We start from the raw sequence: 19,681 nt of genomic DNA, 5'->3' as shown, positions 1-19,681 counted from the left end.
CAGGTTATTATGCATCTGCAGAGTTCAGTGATTAGGTTCAACTGATTCAAAACAAAGGGACATGTACAGCAAATAGACCAGTGTTGCCTTTCTGTGTGGCGTTTGCATGTTTCCTTGTGTCTTTGTGTGTCTCAAGGTACTCTGGGTTCATTGCATAAGGCTAAACGCTATTATTGATCCTTATCAGATCAACCAGTCAGACTAAATTGGCTGTTTGTGGTGTATGTGAATATCTTCCTCTAGGCATTAGCTTGCCATCGTAATATTTGCTTAACCGGGGCAAATCACATTTTCAAATTGAGATGAAAAAAAGAAATTTGACCAGAATATGCATCTTTAGACTTTATTGACACCAGTAAGAAATATTTAATGGAGTGTGATTTTGCATTTAAATCACATCTTTCTCTCACTGAGTGTATAACTTGGGGGAAATTGAGGGAAATTTCTTATTGTTCTTTTAGGGGCTCTGTAAAGACAATAAAATAAGAATGTATAACATCCAGGTGAAATAAGGTTTTTTAGTGCAGTATGATGCCAAATGTACAGAAAGTGAAGAAAGTCTATACTCTTCCTTCATCACTTCTGAATTTAAAATCCAAAAAAGCCTGAGCATCTCTGAGGACTACTGAAGAATACTCTTCAATCACTATCAGTCGACACAACTGACATAGATATTGAACAATATGCAAAGATTAGACGGAATGTTGCAACACAGTATTAGGTTTTGTACAGTATCATAATTGCCTTTACATCTAAAAGTTGCAGAATGTTAAGAGTTTATCATGGGCAAGGTCTGAAATCGATGGCGCTCACTTTCATTACGTTCACTTAGAAAATGCAATCAACAACATGCCTGAAAAGAAACATGTCAATGGGGGCATGCTGTTGCTCCCTGTGGATGAACTGACTGAGCAACTTGCGTGACAATCGCCTCTATCGGTGTGTGAATGTCTGTGTGAATGGGTAAATGTGACTAAGATTTGTAAAGCACTTTGGGAGTTGTTAAATCAGTGGAAATACCATTATACAAGTGAACTTATTGAATGCAGCCCACCTCTATCATGCATGTTTGCTGGTTTGACTTGATTTTTTTTCTTATTATGTTCACATTATTGTCTTCTTTTTTTTCCAAACGTTATGGATAGACTTTATTGAAGTATCAACCATTTATGGCATAGTTGTCAAACTCTGGTCTGCGGGCCAAATTTGGCCAGGAGTGTAATTATATTTGAAAGCAATACCAAATGACAACTAGAGCTGCCCTGCAGGTATTATACAGTGCATGTACCACTAATACTTCAAATCACAAGTGCACGTTCATTAATGGATATTATCATTAGTTAAATGGTTTATTATTTTGCTTTTAAATGTATTATTATCCTGTAGTAAAAAGCTACTGCTGAAATGTAAATCAGCAGGCTGCAAATCAAAAAAGAGGGATACAATTTCGATTAGAATTTCTTTTTAAAGAAATGAATGCCATTGATGTGGGTTTGATGGGTTTTTTTTTAATCAAATTGTGCATGTGTGCAAAATTTATTTATATATTGTATAGTATTAGGCTTTGCTCGTTCCATATTCAATGTTTAAGCAAAACTTTTTTGGGTCCATATAAAAAGGTTCGTTGTTCTATCTATTTTTTCCAATAAATATCAATGTTGGCCCGCGACTTTACCCAAGTTTTACATTTTGGCCCACTGTGTATTTGGATCTACGGCACGCAGCCTCCCTAGCGGTGGATCTGGTCCGGCGTGAAACCCGCCTCGCCTCAAACTCCAGCAACAGCTGTAGCGAGAGGAGGCAACAACATCAATAGACACGCGCCGAGCCGACCGTGCGTGATGACGCCACCGCGAGGCCCTGGCGTGTCGCGTAGCGTAACATTCCATTGAGAAGAAGAGGGAAAGATGGCGTCCTCTAACAATCCTCGCAAATTTAGCGAAAAAATCGCTTTGCATAATCAGAAGCAGGCGGAGGAGACCGCGGCGTTCGAAGAGGTGATGAAGGACCTGAACATCACCAGAGCGGCGCGGGTAAGACCCCCGCCTCCCGGGGCTGTTTACGTTGTGTTGCATTGCTGTTTTGGCAGCAGCCGTCCACTGCGGAGATAAATCTGGACGTCGGGATGCCAAGTCGCCAAAGTTCACGTTACCGTCCCGAGCCGCATCAGCGCGGCACGCGGCGAGCGGAGTCCCGCTGCGCCGCTCCGGACGCGGCGGGCTCCGGTAGAAGCAGCCGCGGGGTGCGCAGCCTCGAGCGGCTCGGAGGGCTCGCTGGAGCCGTGAATAATGTGCACCTGTTCCAGTTTGGCTGCTCGAGCTGGTTCTCTGTCTGCTGATGGTTAACAAACCGTCTGCCGGAGAAAAAGCAAAACAACCCACCGTGTTTTGACGTTATCAAAGTAAACTGGAGGAAATGTGACCGTAGCGGTGCTGGCTGGAGCAGCTCTGGTCAGCCTGCCAGATGTTAAACAGCTGGGATTTATTTTTTTATTTTACCTTCAAGACGAAGCAATACTGGCACAAACTGTTGTTATCGCGATAATTATTCTTCTCGAATTATTGTGGCACATTTCTATTTTTATTTTGAATTTTTTGCCTTCACAACGATATGCCTGTGTTTCTAATCTGAGGTTACTCGAAAATAAACGCCCAGATGCCATTATGACATTTTGTTTATTTTTCTTGGTGCGTATTTTCCATTTCCAGTGTAATTTGATAAACGCTATTGTGACAAAAGTTTATTTCATGCGTGACAAAAAAAACATGCAACTGCGCACTCATGTTTTTATTAAACAAAAATGTGGTCACGACAATTCCATTCTATTTAAATTTATCCTCTCTTCATCACTTTAATTGACAGAAATAACTTGATTTTCCAAAGCATATCTTTTTTTTCACGTGTATAGAACCTGTGCAGCTTTTGTTTTTAAAATGTTATAAAATTAAGCAGTGAATGATTGATATTGAACTACAACTTACAACCAACTTTAAGTCATTAAGAGCTTATTTGGCAATTCACATCTGGAAAGGCTGGTTTTGAGTTTGTATTATCTTCTTTATATGAAATGGTAATCTCCTTTCAGGTGTACTCTTGCACCTTTTTACATGTAATTAGCTTAATTTTTTTAGAAGATATATTGGTATTGATATATTATTCAGAAAAAAAATACAAAAATAATCCTAAATAATCAATTTTCCTTGACTATACATTTTCACTTATAATAATAAATAAAAAAAATGCTGCAGTCCTCTAAACAGAATAAAATCTGACCTAGACAAATGTTGAGATTTTTTGGGGTTGATTTCACTACTGACAAGTAGTTTTTTGGAATTACAAAACAAAAACATACTACTTTGTAAAATGTGCAAATTTGTAGACGTTATCTTGTTGTCTTAGTGAACTCTGAATAGCTTTGGGTCTGCAGTTACCGGTGGAACAAAAGCAATATAAAGACAACAACTTCAGGCCAAGCCTGACATTTTCCACTGCTTGCTGACATTTTAAAAACTAGTCAGTAATCAATGGATTAATTTAAGGTAAAGGGCCTTTAAGAATCCAAATAAAAATGCTCATTACACTGTTTCCCGACTTTAGTTGCCTTGTTTCGTCTTTGGCAACCAGAAAAGTCTGCACCAAATAAATTGTTTATAGCAAAAATAAAACTACTTAAAATAGCTGCTTATTTTCCTGATGATGAGCTAATCAATGAATCAACTAATAGTTTGGGCTCTGTTGACCACAAAGTAAGGACTGTCTTGTTGACGGGAAACATTTGAGCTAATTGTTGGTCCGTTTTCTGGAAACGGTGCAAACTCACTATGCCACATCAGTGTAACTCCAAACTGTGCTAATATTTAATGTGAGGGAAGAGAATAATTACATTAATTGCTCGGTTTTATGGTCTCTACCTGATTTCTTTGTGTTACCACCCACACATCAATCCATTGCACGAGTTCTGATCACCATTCATCCAAGTTCAGTTCATCTTTGGTATCAGAGGTTGTCCACCACCATGTTTCTCCGTAACATACATGACTTTTGTGTCTGATCTTTGTATTGAGACATGCAGTTTATGTAATGGCTCGGTTTGTTACATGGAAAGTCTGACTGTAATTACACCAGCTGTCCATCAGGTGTCATTCACACCAGCTGATGTGATTTGAATTTGCTGTGAAACATTGTCTGCCTCCTGATTATTTATGAAACATCTGCCTGTGTCACCGTGTTTCATCTGTCAATTAATAGATTCATTAATCTCTCACGTCACCTCCTGTGGATCCACATGCATCATTCATCCTCAGCACCTCTTTTTCTTTTTTCTTTTTTTTTTTGTGAATCGGATCAATCATTCACTCATGCTTTCATGCAATTTTACTTTGCACAGTTGCAGTTACAGAAGACCCAGTATTTGCAACTAGGGCAGAATCGTGGACAGTACTATGGAGGCTCACTGCCCAATGTCAATCAGATTGGAAATGGCAACATTGACCTGCCTTTTCAGGTGAGCCCTTAGCCTCTCTTGGCTGGTAAATCGATGGTTTGTTCTAGTCCAGTATACTTTTCTCAGTTGTTGGTGCTAACATTGGGCATATAAAGGTGGCGGCTACTGCAGTGTTTGGTGAAAGATTGGTTCAAAAGAGTTAATTCCTTCAAAAAAAAAAAAAAAAAAAAAAAGCTATTTGAGAAAGTCTGCAGGCGTTCTGTTGGCTGTAAAGGCAGTAAAACATAGGTTTCATCACGTTTCCAGAGTGAAAGGAGAAGTTGTGTACTAAAAGCTATAGTAGTTTTTTACCCTGCAGTGAAATTTGGTTTCTAAATTTTAAAGTACACCATTGCTTGTCATGGCTTTCCATCTTTAAATACATTTGCCAACTCAAGCATCAGTATGGGGGGGCCCATGGCTTGACTCATTTTTAAAATGAACACATTGTGCACCGCTAGTGTTGAAGTTGTAGGCAGACTGTGCATTTTTCTGGCCTCATTCACTTGGTGTGTTCACCCTAGAACTCGGTGCTGGATACCAGTCGGACAACCAGGCACCACGGGTTGGTGGAGCGCGTTTACCGTGACCGGAACCGCATCACATCTCCTCATCGTCGGCCGCTTTCAGTCGACAAACACGGACGTCAAATATCCTTTCAGCTGCAGCTCGTGGTGATGAGGACGCCTCGATTTTGCTACTGCTCTGGTCTGATTTCAAGTCAAAGTCTTGATTTGAATCTGCTTCCAGAGCTGCTTTGTTACAGCGGACTGGACTTTCTGTCTCTCACCCTGGTTTTTACAATAATAACAAATTTGTAGTGTTCACATGAGCCATTTTCCAAAAAATATTCAGTGTTTGTCTGGCGTGCCACTCCTTGCCTAATGTTGCCAGTAAAAGATATTTTCATCCCTATTTCCGTTATAGATGGCCCACATGGCGGTGCAGTGGTTAGCACTCTCACCTCAGAGAGAGAATGTTTTGGCTTTGGGTCCAGAGTCTCGTCCTGTACATGTGTGGGTTTTTTCTAAGTACCCCTGGTTCCTCCACACAGACCAAAGACATGCGTTTGAGCCTCACTGGTGACCCTAGAATGCCCCTAGGCGTGATTACCTGTCTGTAACTTCCCTGTGATGCACTAGTGAGCTGTTTTGGTGCAAATTGCAGAGGGATAGGTGGAAAGATTAATGATAAACTAAAAGACAGCAACAAGCATTAAAGTTATCAGCTTCTTTCATTTTTCAAACATTTTGTGAACAGCAACAATTGTTTGCGTCGCATTGTGTCGACACTTACGGGCCACCATAGTCTACGGTCGACTGCAAAATCTGTGATCCTCTTTCGAGAAACCACGTGTGAATTCTCCCAAATGTGTTGTTGCAAATCGCAAGGCATCTTTGGGGCAAATAGTTTTAAAGAGTGTCATGATTAAAAGTGTGCCCTCACCACACGTTTGCCTTAAAACTGTGGCGTCAAACATCTTTATTTGTATAGTGCTCAAACAACTTTGTTATCTAAAGATGCTTTTACAGAGAAAAACCCAGCAAATCCACCTGAGCAAGCTGACGGCAGAAAGGGAGAAAACTACCTTTTAGCTGGAAGAAACTTGCAGAACCAGTGTCAGAGGTGGCGGCTTTCTGCTGTTAGAGGATAGAAAAGGAGAAAAGGACAGAGAGCGACAAGATGTGTCATAAATCCTCTCGCTGCTGAAAACACATTAAAAACTATTTTCCAACAAAAGTAGCTGCTAACAAAGATAATTCCATGTTTCAGTAGGGATGAACAGAACAGAGCAGCACAAGGCGGCATTTCACATAGTTCTAAAAAAGTGAAAACGAACAACCTAATTGCTCACAAACGGTAGCAAGAAAGCCATTCTGCGATGGTGAGTTTATGGAAACATGCATGTTGAAAACTACAGAAATCGTACAAATTAACAGTGAATCACTGCGATAGAAAGGACTTCAATAGCATTTTCTAATTGCATTTTAAATACTTTTCATAATGAGGTTTTTGTAAAAAAAACAATAATTAATTAACTTGAATTGTTATTACTTTTAAAGTTAAGCTTATTATTAATATTATTATTATTGTTATTATTTGTATACAGTTCTTCAATATGACTGTGTGCTGCTGACTGTAGAGAGAAGCCGAAGTTAGATGGAGGAAGCTGGTGTGTGATTTAGTGATCTAAGTAAGGATGTCCTGGGAACTGCTGAGACCAGAATATGGGCGAAGAACAATTTCTCTGCTTTCTCGTCTTTTTAAATTTTTCAGAATATGATACATTTTTTCAGGGTTGTAATTAGGGAGTACACCCCTAAGCTGCATGGGATAAGAATAAAAGGGTCAATCCTACGCTTGTTGGATGTATCAGGTGCTGTATGAAAATGAAGCTTATCTCAAATCTAGGCTTTATCCTTTCTGCTTTATGAGCCTTGACTAAATTCACATTGACAGCTGTCCTTACAGCTCAGTTTACCTCTCCCCACCACCAGACACTAGCTGGAGAAGGTAAGCCACATCCCTTTTTCTACCTGCCAAAATAATTACTAGGACATACTACCAGACACAGCCCACTTCAAAAAACTGCTGCTACTAAATTTCAAATCTTCAAACAAAGGCCACATATTGGCCAGCGGTGGCAAATAAAGGTCAGTAATGTAACCTGGTGCTTGTTAGATGTGAAACTCTTCAAGTGGCTCTCTACCAGTATTTGGCAGTGAATTTGACGACGTCTCATCTTTCTAACACATCCAGGACAAACTCGGACTCTGCCTTACACCAGAGCGCCATGAATCCCAAGCCCCAGGAGGTGTTTGCAGGGGGATCACAGGAGCTGCAGCCTAAACGAGGTAAAAGGAGATCCAATTACAAAGACACTGAGCTGTTCTTATTTATTAATGTACAATGTGCTGGTGCAGGCGGCAAACCTCGAATAACAGAAGGGTGGATGTCACATGGGAGCAGATCTCCACTGTTGGTGAAATATTTATGGAGTAAATGGATACGGATCTTTAGGAAAGCAGTGTTTCAGCGTGGCGGTGAAGACCAGCCGGCTGTACAGAAGTTGCATCTTCAAATGAAGCCTATTCAGGAAGATCCACAAAGGCGAATCGATAATCGACCGATTGTTCGTTGATTATGTCTTTTTATGTGCGAGTCTCTGATAAAATGGATCCAAGATTAGCTGGCTCCTACTCAGTCTGTCTGGTGGTCACCTTGCTATTTTTAGACCCTCAGGAATCTGGTGCACAGCGCTATATTCTGCATGACTGGCTCAGATATTGATGACTCATTTCTTGCACTGATTTGAATTGTTGTGTATTTTGCTTTAGCAAGCAACTGAGTCTTGCTGTTTCACTAATTAGTACTGCTGCTAACAGTGCCTGGGACGGAGAGCTCAGAGTCAAATGCAGACAAGGATGCACAGAAACAGTTGTGGGATGACAAGAAGGTACTGCTGGGACAGGGAAGGGCTGCAAAGTGTACACTTTCAATGCAAGATGCTCCGCTCACGATCGTATTGTCTCCCCAGGATGATTCTTCCACGTCCAACACATGTGACGTCCCAGGAATCAAGTGAGTGGCAAGCCTTGATTTATGTTCTTTCGTTCTATCTTTCTTTCTTTCTTTCTTTCTTTCTTAGTTTATTTGGAGAGGACAGTGCACATTAACGGACACTCAGTACAGTCACTTTGTGTAAATGTGCCAGATTTAGCCATGGGCTACGTTCACAACAAAGATCAGAAACATGGCTTCTTTTAATGACTCTTAGATACAGTATTATTATAGGATAAAACTAGCATAAGTGTCTTATCAAAGAAAGGAGGAAAAACAGGGTTTCTAACAACTGATCTGAGCTAAAAGGTCCAGCATTTATTTGTAATAATTTAATTTACATTAACACACCGTGCTCCTCTCCTAACCATGCCTTCAAAGAAGTTTTGTTTTTGACAAATCAAACCTTACATTGGGTTAAAACATGTAGCTCCATCCAGCCAGTCAGTGAAGGTGACGTTCACTCAGTCACTGAAGAAGAGCAGCCTGCGTCGATGACCACAAGGCCACGATTGGGTTCATAAAAAAAAAAAAGGGCTCCTTTTTAGAATAGTTGGGTTCTTATGTTGCTGATTAATAAATTAGTTGTTTGGTCAATAAAATCATAAATGTCTTGTTCGATACCAACCAGCTGTTCATACCTCCCAAAAAACAGGGACCAGAAAATACCTACACATATTAAAAGCTGGACTCAAAAATACTATTAACTCAACTCTTTGCTTGAAATACGTTATTGAAGCTGTGTGTAACTATATAAACGGTAGTGTCCAGTGGTCTGATTCACAAGTTTAGTGATCTGTTTTTATCAATAAGTAGTTATTTTAAAGGCTTATTATCTCAGAGGAAATCATGATTATGTGCTGTGGGATTAAGTACATATCCAGTGTCACAGAAAGAGAAATGACAAGATAAACATGTGTTTTTCAGTATATTCCCATCACCGGACCAGGAGTTGAACCCATCTGTGCTCCCAGCTGCGCACAACACCGGTGGTTCACTACCTGATTTAACTAACATCCAGTTCCCTCCTCCGCTGTCGACTCCGCTGGACCCCGAGGACCCCGTGGCCTTCCCCTCCCTCAGCTCCGCTAACAGCACGGGCAGCCTGACCACCAACCTCACCCACCTGGGCATCAGTGCTGCCAGTCACGGTAACGTGCAGCTTCTCCATCACTAATCACTTATCAATCAATCAATCACACAGTCCCGGTGTCCACAAGCCATAATATCGCAAAGAAGGTTTCATATCACTGAAATTGGTGAATTGCCTTGCGAAAGCCAGAATTGAGACTCTTGAGTCGTGTAATTATGCAGCACTTTCTCAGACAAAGCTTAAAAACATGTCGGGAGGGTTCTCTCCACGCCAAAAAGCAAGCAGCCTACAATTAGACGCTCTCCTGTCACCCCCACTAGCGTGAGCACACGCAGTGTTGGCATAAGCGTGCAGTGTGGCTCAGCAGGCTGCTGGCTGCATTCTCAGCCTTCCCAAAGGCTTTGCTGTTTGGGGTTGGCTCAACAGTATCAACTAGTCACTGCCACTCATACTAGATTGCCTGAAGAGTGAAAAACATTAATCATAGATCAACAGTCATCAGCTGCAGGTAGCTTGTGTTTTCATATGCATTTGGCGTCATACAGCTCAGAAGGAAAAGTTAAAACACAACAATAACACACACATGCAGAATAAAACTTAACTGCATTTATTTTTTTATTTTTTTATAAATTTACTTAATAATTGTGGCGACTCTGAGTCGTTAGAGCGAGTCGTCTTCCAGTTCAATGGTGGTCGGTTCAATCCTCCATTGAAGTGTATGTGAACAAGACGCCACACCCCAAATGGCTCTCGATGCAGGTGGAGCACTAGACCTCGCCCATCATGCGTTAAGTGTGCATGAATGGGTGAATGTGACCAACAGTGAAGTGTAATGAGACAATTAAAGCTTTAACAATGTCCAATTACCGTTCATTGTAATCATTACCTCTATTGGTATTCAGGTTGGAGTTCGTGGTAGTCTTTCCATCAGAACATCACGGAATGTCAGTTATGGCGTCAACTTACTGATTCTGTTGAAAAATTGAAAGCGCCTGTTTCAATTCCTAATTTCATTGTTTTTCTGTTGATCTACAAGATGATCACGTTCATGGCTCAACATTGTGTTGTGTTCAGAGCCGTGATTGTTCCTCGCCATCGCTTATGCCTCCAAATATCTTTATTTGTTTTGCTTCTCAGGGATCCCCACCTCCTCTCAGCCTACCATGACGGTAACGGCACAACGCCGTCAGCCTCCCGTGGTGCCACTCACCCTCACCTCTGACCTCCATCTTCAACAGTCGCCGCAGCAGCTGTCACCCACCCTCTCCTCACCTGTTCACATCACACAGGTAAATTAGCCGGAAGATTTCAAGTATCGCTTTGTCTTTTATGGGAAACCTGCCAGTGAGAATGAACTCCACTAGACCTTGTTCACTTATAAGGGATCAAGTATTGCTAATGATAATATATAGCCAGCGTATATTCGAGGCAGCGGCCTAGAGGCTGGAGATGCGGACTTGTGATGGAAAGTTTGCAGGTTCGATTCCCTCGGTGGACAGATCACATCTCCATCAGCTCTCTGGAGCGCCCCAATGTGGCTGCCGGCATCGTAACAATAGGATGGGTAAATGACGAAAAAGTGGATTAATTTGTTATGTTCATTAAGTCATTATTGGATTTCTATATTAAATGTAGTTAATAGGACGAATCATTATATTTCCTACTCATTAGGGCTATGTGATATGGCACAAAAATGCTTTTTGTTAGTTTTTTGCTATTTCTGTCTGCTTAAAAACAAATGTGAGTCAAATACGAAGAAACCAAAAATGAATTGTGTTGACCTTTGCTTTCTTTACAGCTTTCACACGGTCAAAAAAACCTCTAATTTACACATTTGTGTAGTACATGAACTTCATAGAGCAACTGGCTAATGTCACTATTGAAATTATTTGTTTAGTTGAAATTGCAATACAAAGTAAAAGTAAAATCCGCTTGTTTAAGCTGTGCGTATCCTCACTTTTCATAGAAACTCCAGTTTATAAGCAGCTTTCAAACCTGACCAAATACATTTTTTTATTTAAAAACAAAAATGGAAATCCAAATATATATCTGGCTGAATCCTCATTTATCTAACAAATAGTTGAAATACTTTGTGTTATGAAAAGATTCTCTCACTGCGCGTTTTTTTGTTTCTATGGTGCAGTGGTGACGAGGTTACTTCACTACTCTGGACATGTAAAACCGCAATACCATCTTAACTGCAATTGTACGTTTGCACCATACTTTAGATGTTTGTGGACTTGCGTTCACCTAAATAACACCACAAACATAATTCGGCAACTTCAATAGTTTCTAATAGTTTAAAGGTAGATAAACTGACAAATGACTGTAGCAGCAGGCTGTTTTAGGATTTGTGATGTGTTCTCTTCCATAATTCACTGAATTATTGTTTTGCAGGGTGATAACGTTGCGAGGTGCTTGACCAGCAGAGTGCACAAAACCAGCGAAATGAATGTCCAATAAAATCAGAGCAGTCGGCTGTCATGAGTAAAGACTGAGAAAGTGAAACGCAAGCAATTAACTTGCACCCATTCCACACACACCTTGCCTCGTGTCAAACAGGAAGTTATGGTTAAACTCCAGACTTTCTGAACGCTCACCATTAAAGAAGAGCAGTTCTACTCCTGGCTGCATCCTATTGTAATGCTGCAGAGAAACTAAGGTCAAAACTTCACATCATAATCAACTACTTTACCTGACAGTCTTGCATTGATATTGTTTATATTACGCTGCCCTTGTTCATATTTACCTAATATTTTGAGTAACAAAGCTTCAGACTGCTGTGATCATTTGCTTGAACCAGGTTGACACAAGTCGACACCAGCGTATTACAGATTTCTTCATATGCTGTTTGCAGCTGCTTCCAATACATCAGCAGCTAGCAAGAGGCTAGTGTCAAATTACTAGTACTCAATGCTGCCAGTCTGCAGAGTTGTTAAAAGACCGATGTTCCTGGAAGGCAGCCCATTAGAAGGAAGTCTGCAAGAGGAGCTTTAAAGAGATAGTCGCTAGAATTGCTTCTTTGAACCAGAATGGGCCTGCAGATGGCCAGGCTCGGCTCCAGTAATGAGTTTTGCGCTTAGAATCTCATTCACTTACTTTAGCGTGTCTCCACAATCTGGGAATTAGCACAACCGGTCACCCTCATACACTGCTGCCTGCATATAGCTGGATATCTTGCGCCAACAAGTCCCTATTTTACACAAATATTTTCAAAACAGTAAAACAAGCAACATAAAATCTAGGTGTGCATGTAGGCAATGACGCCAAGCCCTTCGGTTAATGCTGCACGTACCTCGCTGGATGAAACTACCTTGTGTGCTTCTGTGTGCAGGCCTTGCCAACAGAGCCACTGACCCTGGAGCAGCAGCTCTCCCAGTACCCTCTGTTCAACCAGCTGACTGCTCAGGCCCAGGCTCAGCTGATCAGCGATCTCCAGAAGCAGCAGGCCCTGCCGCAGGGTATCCAGCTCATCACCTTGCCGACTCTCACCTCCACTGGCACTCCCACCGCCACAGTCAGCAGCCCCTCCCCAGACAGCCAGACCACCGCCAGCATCAGCATCGGCTCGGTAAGAAATGAGACGGTTTTAGTGAGAACGTGGAAGATGAGGTGAAAAGTTTGACGACTTGACTGGGAGCGTTTTGTTTTTCCTTAAGCTTCAGTTCATTTGACCACTTTGTTGTTCTGAGACTTTTTCAGCCTCCCTTTCTGTGCTACTTGATATATTACTTTGTCGGGGAAAAATCATCTTATCAGCAGAAACACATCTGTACTGATGACTTAATAATTTCACTCCACTTCCTTTGAAGGAAAATCTTCAAAAGGTGTTTGATGTTTCCAATTTTCAGGGATGTGATTTGCGCACCCTTTTGAATTGAATAAATCAACAAATTCTACTTTCCTTTTGCGTTTGTTTTTAGTTGATATGTGGTCTGTATTATAGAAGGAGCCACTAAGGTACCAAGCGCTTTTACCACAAATATAGATGTGACATTTACTTTGACAAAAAGATCAAATATCAAGTCTAGAAATTAATTTTATTAACCACCCACAAGAGTGCACTTGATATTTATTTTCAATTTGAATTAGGTTTTATTAAAAAGATTCAGATAAAAATGCATTTATGTCAGTGTGTGGTCAGTAGCTCATTTCTAATCTGAATACGAGTCTTTACACAAATGTGGACATGACATAGATTTCCCACTTTTAGCTGGTAGTGGCTGGTGTGATGTCCCACCCTGCACACTCTTTACGTTATGATAGGTTGATGCCTCCTCACGTCCCGTCCTTTCCGTTTTGTGTGTGACAGGCATGAAGCATAGTGCTAGCTAACCCTCTTCCCTCCAACAGTATCGCAATCAGACTGGCTCACCAGCCACTCAGTCTCCAACCTCCCCAGTCTCCAATCAAGGCTTCTCCCCCGGCGGCTCGCCTCAAGTAAGGGCCCACCCACTGGCTGGCTGCTGTTCGGGGACGGGCTTTGCTCCAGGGGGAAAGCTAATTGTAGACAGTTAGGCTGTTTTTCATTCTCTGTATCTGCAGTTAACCACTCATGGTGTCGGCGGAAGCATAACTCATCCCTTCATCACCACCGTCACTGTTCACTGTGTGCATGACAACATGGTGAGAGTTTTGTGATGGAGGCCCTGACCATTTGTCGGTTGGAAATGTTAACGCGTCTCCTTGGATGTGCAGACGTGGTGCGTGAACACGGCTGAGATGTTTTACTGCTGCGGGTTCGCTGCAGGTTTCAGATTAGTTTGTCTCGTCCTTCCTCTTTAGACTAGTAAGTCAGTAATGCTGATCTTTACTCTGTGTGTGTGTGTGTGTGTGTGTGTGTGTGTGTGTGTGTGTGTGTGTGTGTGTGTGTGTGTGTGTGTGTGTGTGTGTGTGTGTGTGTGTGTGTGTGTGTGTGTGTGTGTGTGTGTGTGTGTGTGTGTGTGTGTGTGTGTGTGTGTGTGTGACTGATCTGGAGACATGACAATACTTGTTTATTTGATATAATTTAAAATACGATAAATAATAGTATTTATCAATATGATATCTATTAATCTAAGAAAAATGGCTGCAGTGCTTTTTTATAATAACAGATGAGTGATATTTTTGAGTGATATTTTGGATCCCTGGGAGATCTCATAATCACCCTTCTTCTTTTTTAATCTTGGTCAGTTCCCACAGTTGGTGTCTTATGAGACAGGTGGGGTCAGGTGGGGACGGGTGGATGAGTGTGGAGGCGCAGCAGTACTGAAAATGTGGAAATCTGTATGTCTTTTCCCATTATGAAATGTTTCGTTTGTTTTTTGGGGGGTTTGTAAATAAAGATAAAAAGAAATAATGAGAAAAACAAGCAAAGAGGGAGGGGTGGTATCACTGTAACTTATTTTAGCCAGACGCATATTTTCAGAGTTATAGGGTGGTGGCCTAGACGTTAGAGAGGTAGACGGTTCGCAGGTTCAAATCCCACTGCTTACGGGCCCAACAGCAGACAGGTCACCGCTGTGGGTCCCTGAGCAAGACCTTTGACCCCCGCCAGCTCCCTGGAGAGCCCCGGCAGCCCACTGCTCCTCATATGTACAGTTAAGGTCAACTACACATCGAATAGGTCGACTACAAAGAAGGAATTTCCCAGAGGGGATTCATAAAGTATGCTTTCTTTCTCTCTTTTTTTTCTTTCTGTAAGCCGAAACAAAACAAACTTTATGCACTTTTTATAGAATTACTTAGAATATGTTAAAAGAAGATTTAATACAATATGTGAAACATGTTCCTCACAGAACCTTTCAAATTGTACCGTGTTCCATCAACTAATTTAACTAATAAAATGGAATGGGACATTTTGAAAATCCATTAGCAAAGCTGTCTAGGAACACTGGTCTAATCGTGAGTGCAAAACATGTTTAGAGCACTAAAATGTGCCCCAGTTTTCATCTGTTATCATCATAGTCACAACTGCAGCAGAGTGTCATCACAGCCTTTCCCTCATCTTCAGGAAAACGTTTGGCAGCGAGGCTCAGCATGTGTTTTATTACTGCACCTCAGGTGCTCAGTGTTCAGTTGTTTTGTTGTTGTTTTTTTTTTAGGTACAAGACTACTTCATCTCAAAAAGCCATATCAAGTAAAGACATTTAGTATGAAGAAGTTATTTGCGACAGGAAAAACCGCAAGAAAATATTAAAAATATGCAAAATATTAAAACTCCTATGTAAACTGAAATATTTTTAGAAATGCTGCACTCTTAATGTCAAATTGTACTTGTTTCTATTTGTGTTAACTGTCCTTACTTCCAAATTATCACAGATATAAAAACCATCAGAGTATCTTTGCTGTCTGAAGTAAATATAAGAGGGACCGAGTCGCAGCACAAACGCTCAAAGTCGTTACTCTGCGTCAGATTTCACAGCGGAGAACTTCAGAGTGACACAGAACTCGAGTCTTTTCATTTCTGCAGAGATGAAAAACCGAGGAGTGATACTCCACTGAGCTTCTGGGCTTTTCTGGAGAGGTTTGAGTCGCAACTGACAAGAGTTTTGTCAATGGTTTCACTGGGACTCCACCACTAAAATAAACCATTCACACAGTGTTGACTTTGTGTTCAGTGGTGCTTTTCTCATTGCAACTAAATCTATGAAGAGAAATTCCAGCATTTGTCAACCCGGGTGGTGTTCTTGTTTTTCTGTGAACCATCCAACAGTCATGCCCACATTTTATTCACCACCTCATGTAGAGTCAAGCAGGACGTTCAGCAACCTCTCAGATAATCCTGACTGCATCAAAAAAAAAGTGTAGTTGCTTTATCAAATCTTCACAGTGGTGGTGAATTGAGTGTTGCGGTGGCTGATAGCAGAAATGAACAGAAACTTTAGAACAAAACCCAAGTTGAAAATACCAAAATTTCCCTTTAATAAGTCAATTTGTGTTTGTTTCATGGTGAACGGGACTGCCGCGGGTCACACTCCACTGCACTGTAGTGCGGAGGGGGGAAAAAAGAAACAAGAAAAACACGTCACATTCACACGTCCATCCTGTGTCTTTATTTCTATGTCATGATAAAATTATTCCTAAGTTTCAGTTTTAGACTGATCCATTTGAAAATGTCCCATTTTCTGTATTTCTATCTTCTTGTATCTTAACCGCGACAGCCCTCGCCATGAAAACCATTTGCTTTATTCACTGCTCAGTCCGATAGTTTCGTGACTTGGTGTTTTTGCTTGTTTTTTTCCGTTTGTCTGTCTGTTTGTTATTCATTGCTGAACTGTCTGCCTGTGGACTTAAGCGGTCTCCCTCTATGCCCAGTTTTGGTTGCGTGCTTTAATTGTCGACAGCTCTCCGTTACTTGCTCTGAATTTCTTTCTCACTCACGTTTCTCTCTCCCGCCAGCACATTCCTGTGGTGGGCAGCATATTCGGAGACTCCTTTTACGATCAGCAGTTGGCGTCGAGGCAGACCAACGCTCTCTCTCACCAGGTAGTAGCTCACGGAAGACAAACGCGTGGCACACTGATGCTGCTCGCAGGTCTTTTTGTAACCCCTCTCCGTGTCACGCTACGCCTCCGCTTTTTCCAGCTCGAGCAGTTCAACATGATCGAAAGCCCCATTAGCTCCTCCAGCCTTTACAGCCAGTGCTCCACCCTTAACTACACACAGGCAGCCATGATGGGGCTCACAGGGAGCAGCCTGCAGGACTCCCAGCAGCTCGGCTACAGCAGCCACAGCAACATCCCCAACATCATCCTAACAGGTAGCCACACTGCCCGCCGCAGGCCTTCACTCTTTAAAGCTCTACTGACGTGTTTGTCATCACATTGCACTCACCCACGTAGGGCACATCTTTATATATATATATATATATAAAATGAGAATTATTTGTTTGTATGTTTAGGGATTTAATAAGAAAAAATATTAACATATGCACCAATCAGCTACTGTGGATTCTACTGTTTACAGAATGTGTCTGCTTTAAATAGTGTAAATTAACCAAAGAAGATGGCTTGTTAAATAGACAATTTGTGCAAATGCTGCATAAGTGAAGTGAGGTATTGTGTGGCAGGGTTCAAAGTTTCCTTCCACTAACCAACCTTGAAAGATGCTGTTATCCATTTCCATTGAGCATGCAGATGGCGTTCCAATCCTCTCCTGGATGAATATATTTTCATCATATAATTTTCATCACATCATGTAAAATTATGTCTGCGTGCAATTTCCCAAACTGCTTTATTTAGCTGCCCTGAAAACGTTTGTGGTCGTATCATAATGCTCCTCCTGAGAGTTAAAATCTAGATCTTAAATCACAACGACATATTTGAAATGAAAAATCATACTACAATTTAGGTAAACTAGTATGGGTTAGGCTGCGTTCACACCGCAGGTCTTGATGCTCAATTCCGATTAAAAATTTTTTTTTGCGTGAGCATTAACATTGCATTTTAAACACGACCTCCACCAGACTCCCGTGTGAACGTGATCGGGCTCCACAGGTCAGAAGACCCTGTTGACAGAGGTAAATATGGATGGCGCGCAACTCTAGACGAAATGAGGTGGGAAAGAAGAAAAAGCACAGCCTGTAACATTTTGGCGGAGCCGCTTCCTCCGGCGCTTATCCGTGACGTCAGTCACGCGTCAATGACGAAGCAGTCGCGTGTAGAAAAACATCAGAATTGGTACCACATATGAACGAGGCCTGGGTCTGGTGTGAAAAAAATTTGGAATTGGCGCTTTCACACGGCCACGAAACAGGTCGGATAGGAGTCGCTTGTGAGTAAAAAAAAAAAAGAAAAATCCGAATTGGGTCTTATTTCCCTGCAGTGTGAACTTAGTCGCCTCATTCCTGCTGAGTCGGCCCATTGTTCACAGACCTCACATCTCTCAGTCACAGGTGAATCCCCGCCAAGCCTCTCCAAAGAGCTGACCAACTCTCTGGCGGGCGTAGGCGACGTTAGCTTCGACGCAGACTCTCAGTTTCCCCTGGACGAGCTGAAGATTGACCCGCTCACCCTGGACGGACTACACATGCTCAACGACCCCGACATGGTGCTCGCCGACCCCGCCACCGAGGACACATTCAGGATGGACAGGCTGTAACGAGAGAGGCCGACTGGAGCTGGGTACAAAGAGGAAGTTAAAAAAAAGAAAGAAAGAAAGAAAGAAAAAAAGACGCACTAACTTGTGAATGGAGAGAAGATAAGGGCAGGATGAACCCTCTCCCTCGTTGCATGGCCGTCCAGCTGTCCAACCTCGCCCTCAACTCAGTGAAGCCCTTTGAAAACGATGTGCCACCAAAAGACAACAGGGAAAAAAGACGTCCAGTGGCTCTCCGGGGAATGGCCTCGCTGTCGTTTGGAATGAGAATTGGTCGCTCAGCGCTTTTGCTAGGCTACTGTGTTTACAGTGTACCATTACATGCCACATATATTCCAAAAATGCACATTTGACCCGATTTTTTTTCTTCCATATCCACTTTAATATTGGTTTTGTTGATATCTGCTTGTAGCAGGAAGCTGCCAGGACATTGGGCTAAACCGAACCCGTTTTAAACGGCTGTGCATTTAAAAGAAGAAGAAGAAAAAAACAACAGGCAGTTTGCCCAAAAACCTGCAAAAAAGATGAATCGGTTTTCCCCATCATGCCATAATGGCTTTCTATCTCACATTCAAAGCTTTATTTTTGACAACCAAATGTTATTTTCATCATGTACTGTATGTTTTTATGCTTCATGTATTTATATGTTTTATTTATTTGTTTAAAGAGTTTTGTATTGCATTTCATAATTTCAATTTGATGCCAAAATGCTATCTGTTGTCAAGTGTAAACTTGCACTGATGTATTATGTGTCTATTTATTAATTACTAAGATATTTATATATTTGTTTGTTGAACTTTGGTTAATGAAGGAGTGCAAAACCTCCCCATAGTTGCTCTTCGGTGTTCGATGTGCCATTCTCTGGTGTGGGTCGTGGTCAGTGTTGCCGAGCTGCGGCTCAACCAATTTGAATATCAGTTGGGGTTTTTTTTTCTTTTTCGCACGGCTTCAGAATATGTCACATACTTTAAAAAAAAAAAAAAAACAGGTCGGTTTCATGCTGTTTAAATTTTTTATTTTTTATTTTCCGAAGAAATCATCAGGTATTTTGTATTTCACAAAAACGCAAAAAAAAAAAAAACAACAACCAACAAAACAAAGAAGAATGCGTCCAAATTAATTTTCTGCCAGAGAAAAGCCAATGTGTACACAGTATATTCCGTATATTCAGTCAGAGCTTCTTCTCAGTGGAGGAAAGCGTCCGTTTCAAAAGCAGAGATCGCTAAAAAATCTTTTTAAGTCGTCACTGTGAACTCACCTGATTTTGCCTTACAGGAGTATTCTACTGTTCTTAAGTGTCTATTGCGACAACGTATTTTCGTATGGTGACATTCTCTTGTATTTCAGAGGAACATTTTGGTCCGTGATCTTTGTGGTTTCGTTGTGTAAAGTTTGACAAATCTATGTACTGTATTTTGCAGCAGTACACTTTATAGCCAAATTGTTGATGTTTTTTAAAGTGGGGC

At 41.4% G+C, this 19,681-nt stretch overlaps 1 protein-coding gene across 4 annotated transcripts; it reads left to right on the top strand.

Moving 5' to 3' along the window:
• Nucleotides 1-1,865: 1,865 nt before the first annotated feature.
• On the top strand, nucleotides 1,866-19,282 carry crtc1b (CREB regulated transcription coactivator 1b). Of its 4 annotated transcripts, none has more exons than XM_080472648.1 (14): nucleotides 1,880-2,033; nucleotides 4,388-4,504; nucleotides 5,008-5,133; nucleotides 6,936-6,997; nucleotides 7,244-7,338; nucleotides 7,870-7,940; nucleotides 8,022-8,065; nucleotides 8,972-9,195; nucleotides 10,275-10,426; nucleotides 12,472-12,708; nucleotides 13,491-13,577; nucleotides 16,518-16,604; nucleotides 16,704-16,878; nucleotides 18,007-19,268. In XM_080472648.1, the coding sequence occupies exons 1-14, from the start codon at nucleotides 1,908-1,910 to the stop codon at nucleotides 18,216-18,218; spliced, it is 1,815 nt and encodes a 604-aa protein (XP_080328774.1). In that variant the 5' UTR covers nucleotides 1,880-1,907; the 3' UTR covers nucleotides 18,219-19,268. The 4 variants fall into 4 exon arrangements, with proteins under 4 accessions (XP_080328775.1, XP_080328774.1, XP_080328773.1 ...); XM_080472647.1 differs by having other exon boundaries at nucleotides 1,883-2,033; nucleotides 7,855-7,940; nucleotides 18,007-19,282; XM_080472649.1 differs by lacking the exon at nucleotides 13,491-13,577 and having other exon boundaries at nucleotides 1,866-2,033; nucleotides 7,855-7,940.
• The last annotated feature ends 399 nt before the right edge of the window (nucleotides 19,283-19,681 follow it).

Source organism: Lipophrys pholis, assembly GCF_963383615.2.
Source record: "Lipophrys pholis genome assembly, chromosome: 10".
Taxonomy (NCBI): Eukaryota; Metazoa; Chordata; class Actinopteri; order Blenniiformes; family Blenniidae; genus Lipophrys; species Lipophrys pholis.
The sequence above is the reverse complement of the archived record's forward strand: the minus strand, read 5'-3'. Positions and strand labels throughout refer to the sequence as shown.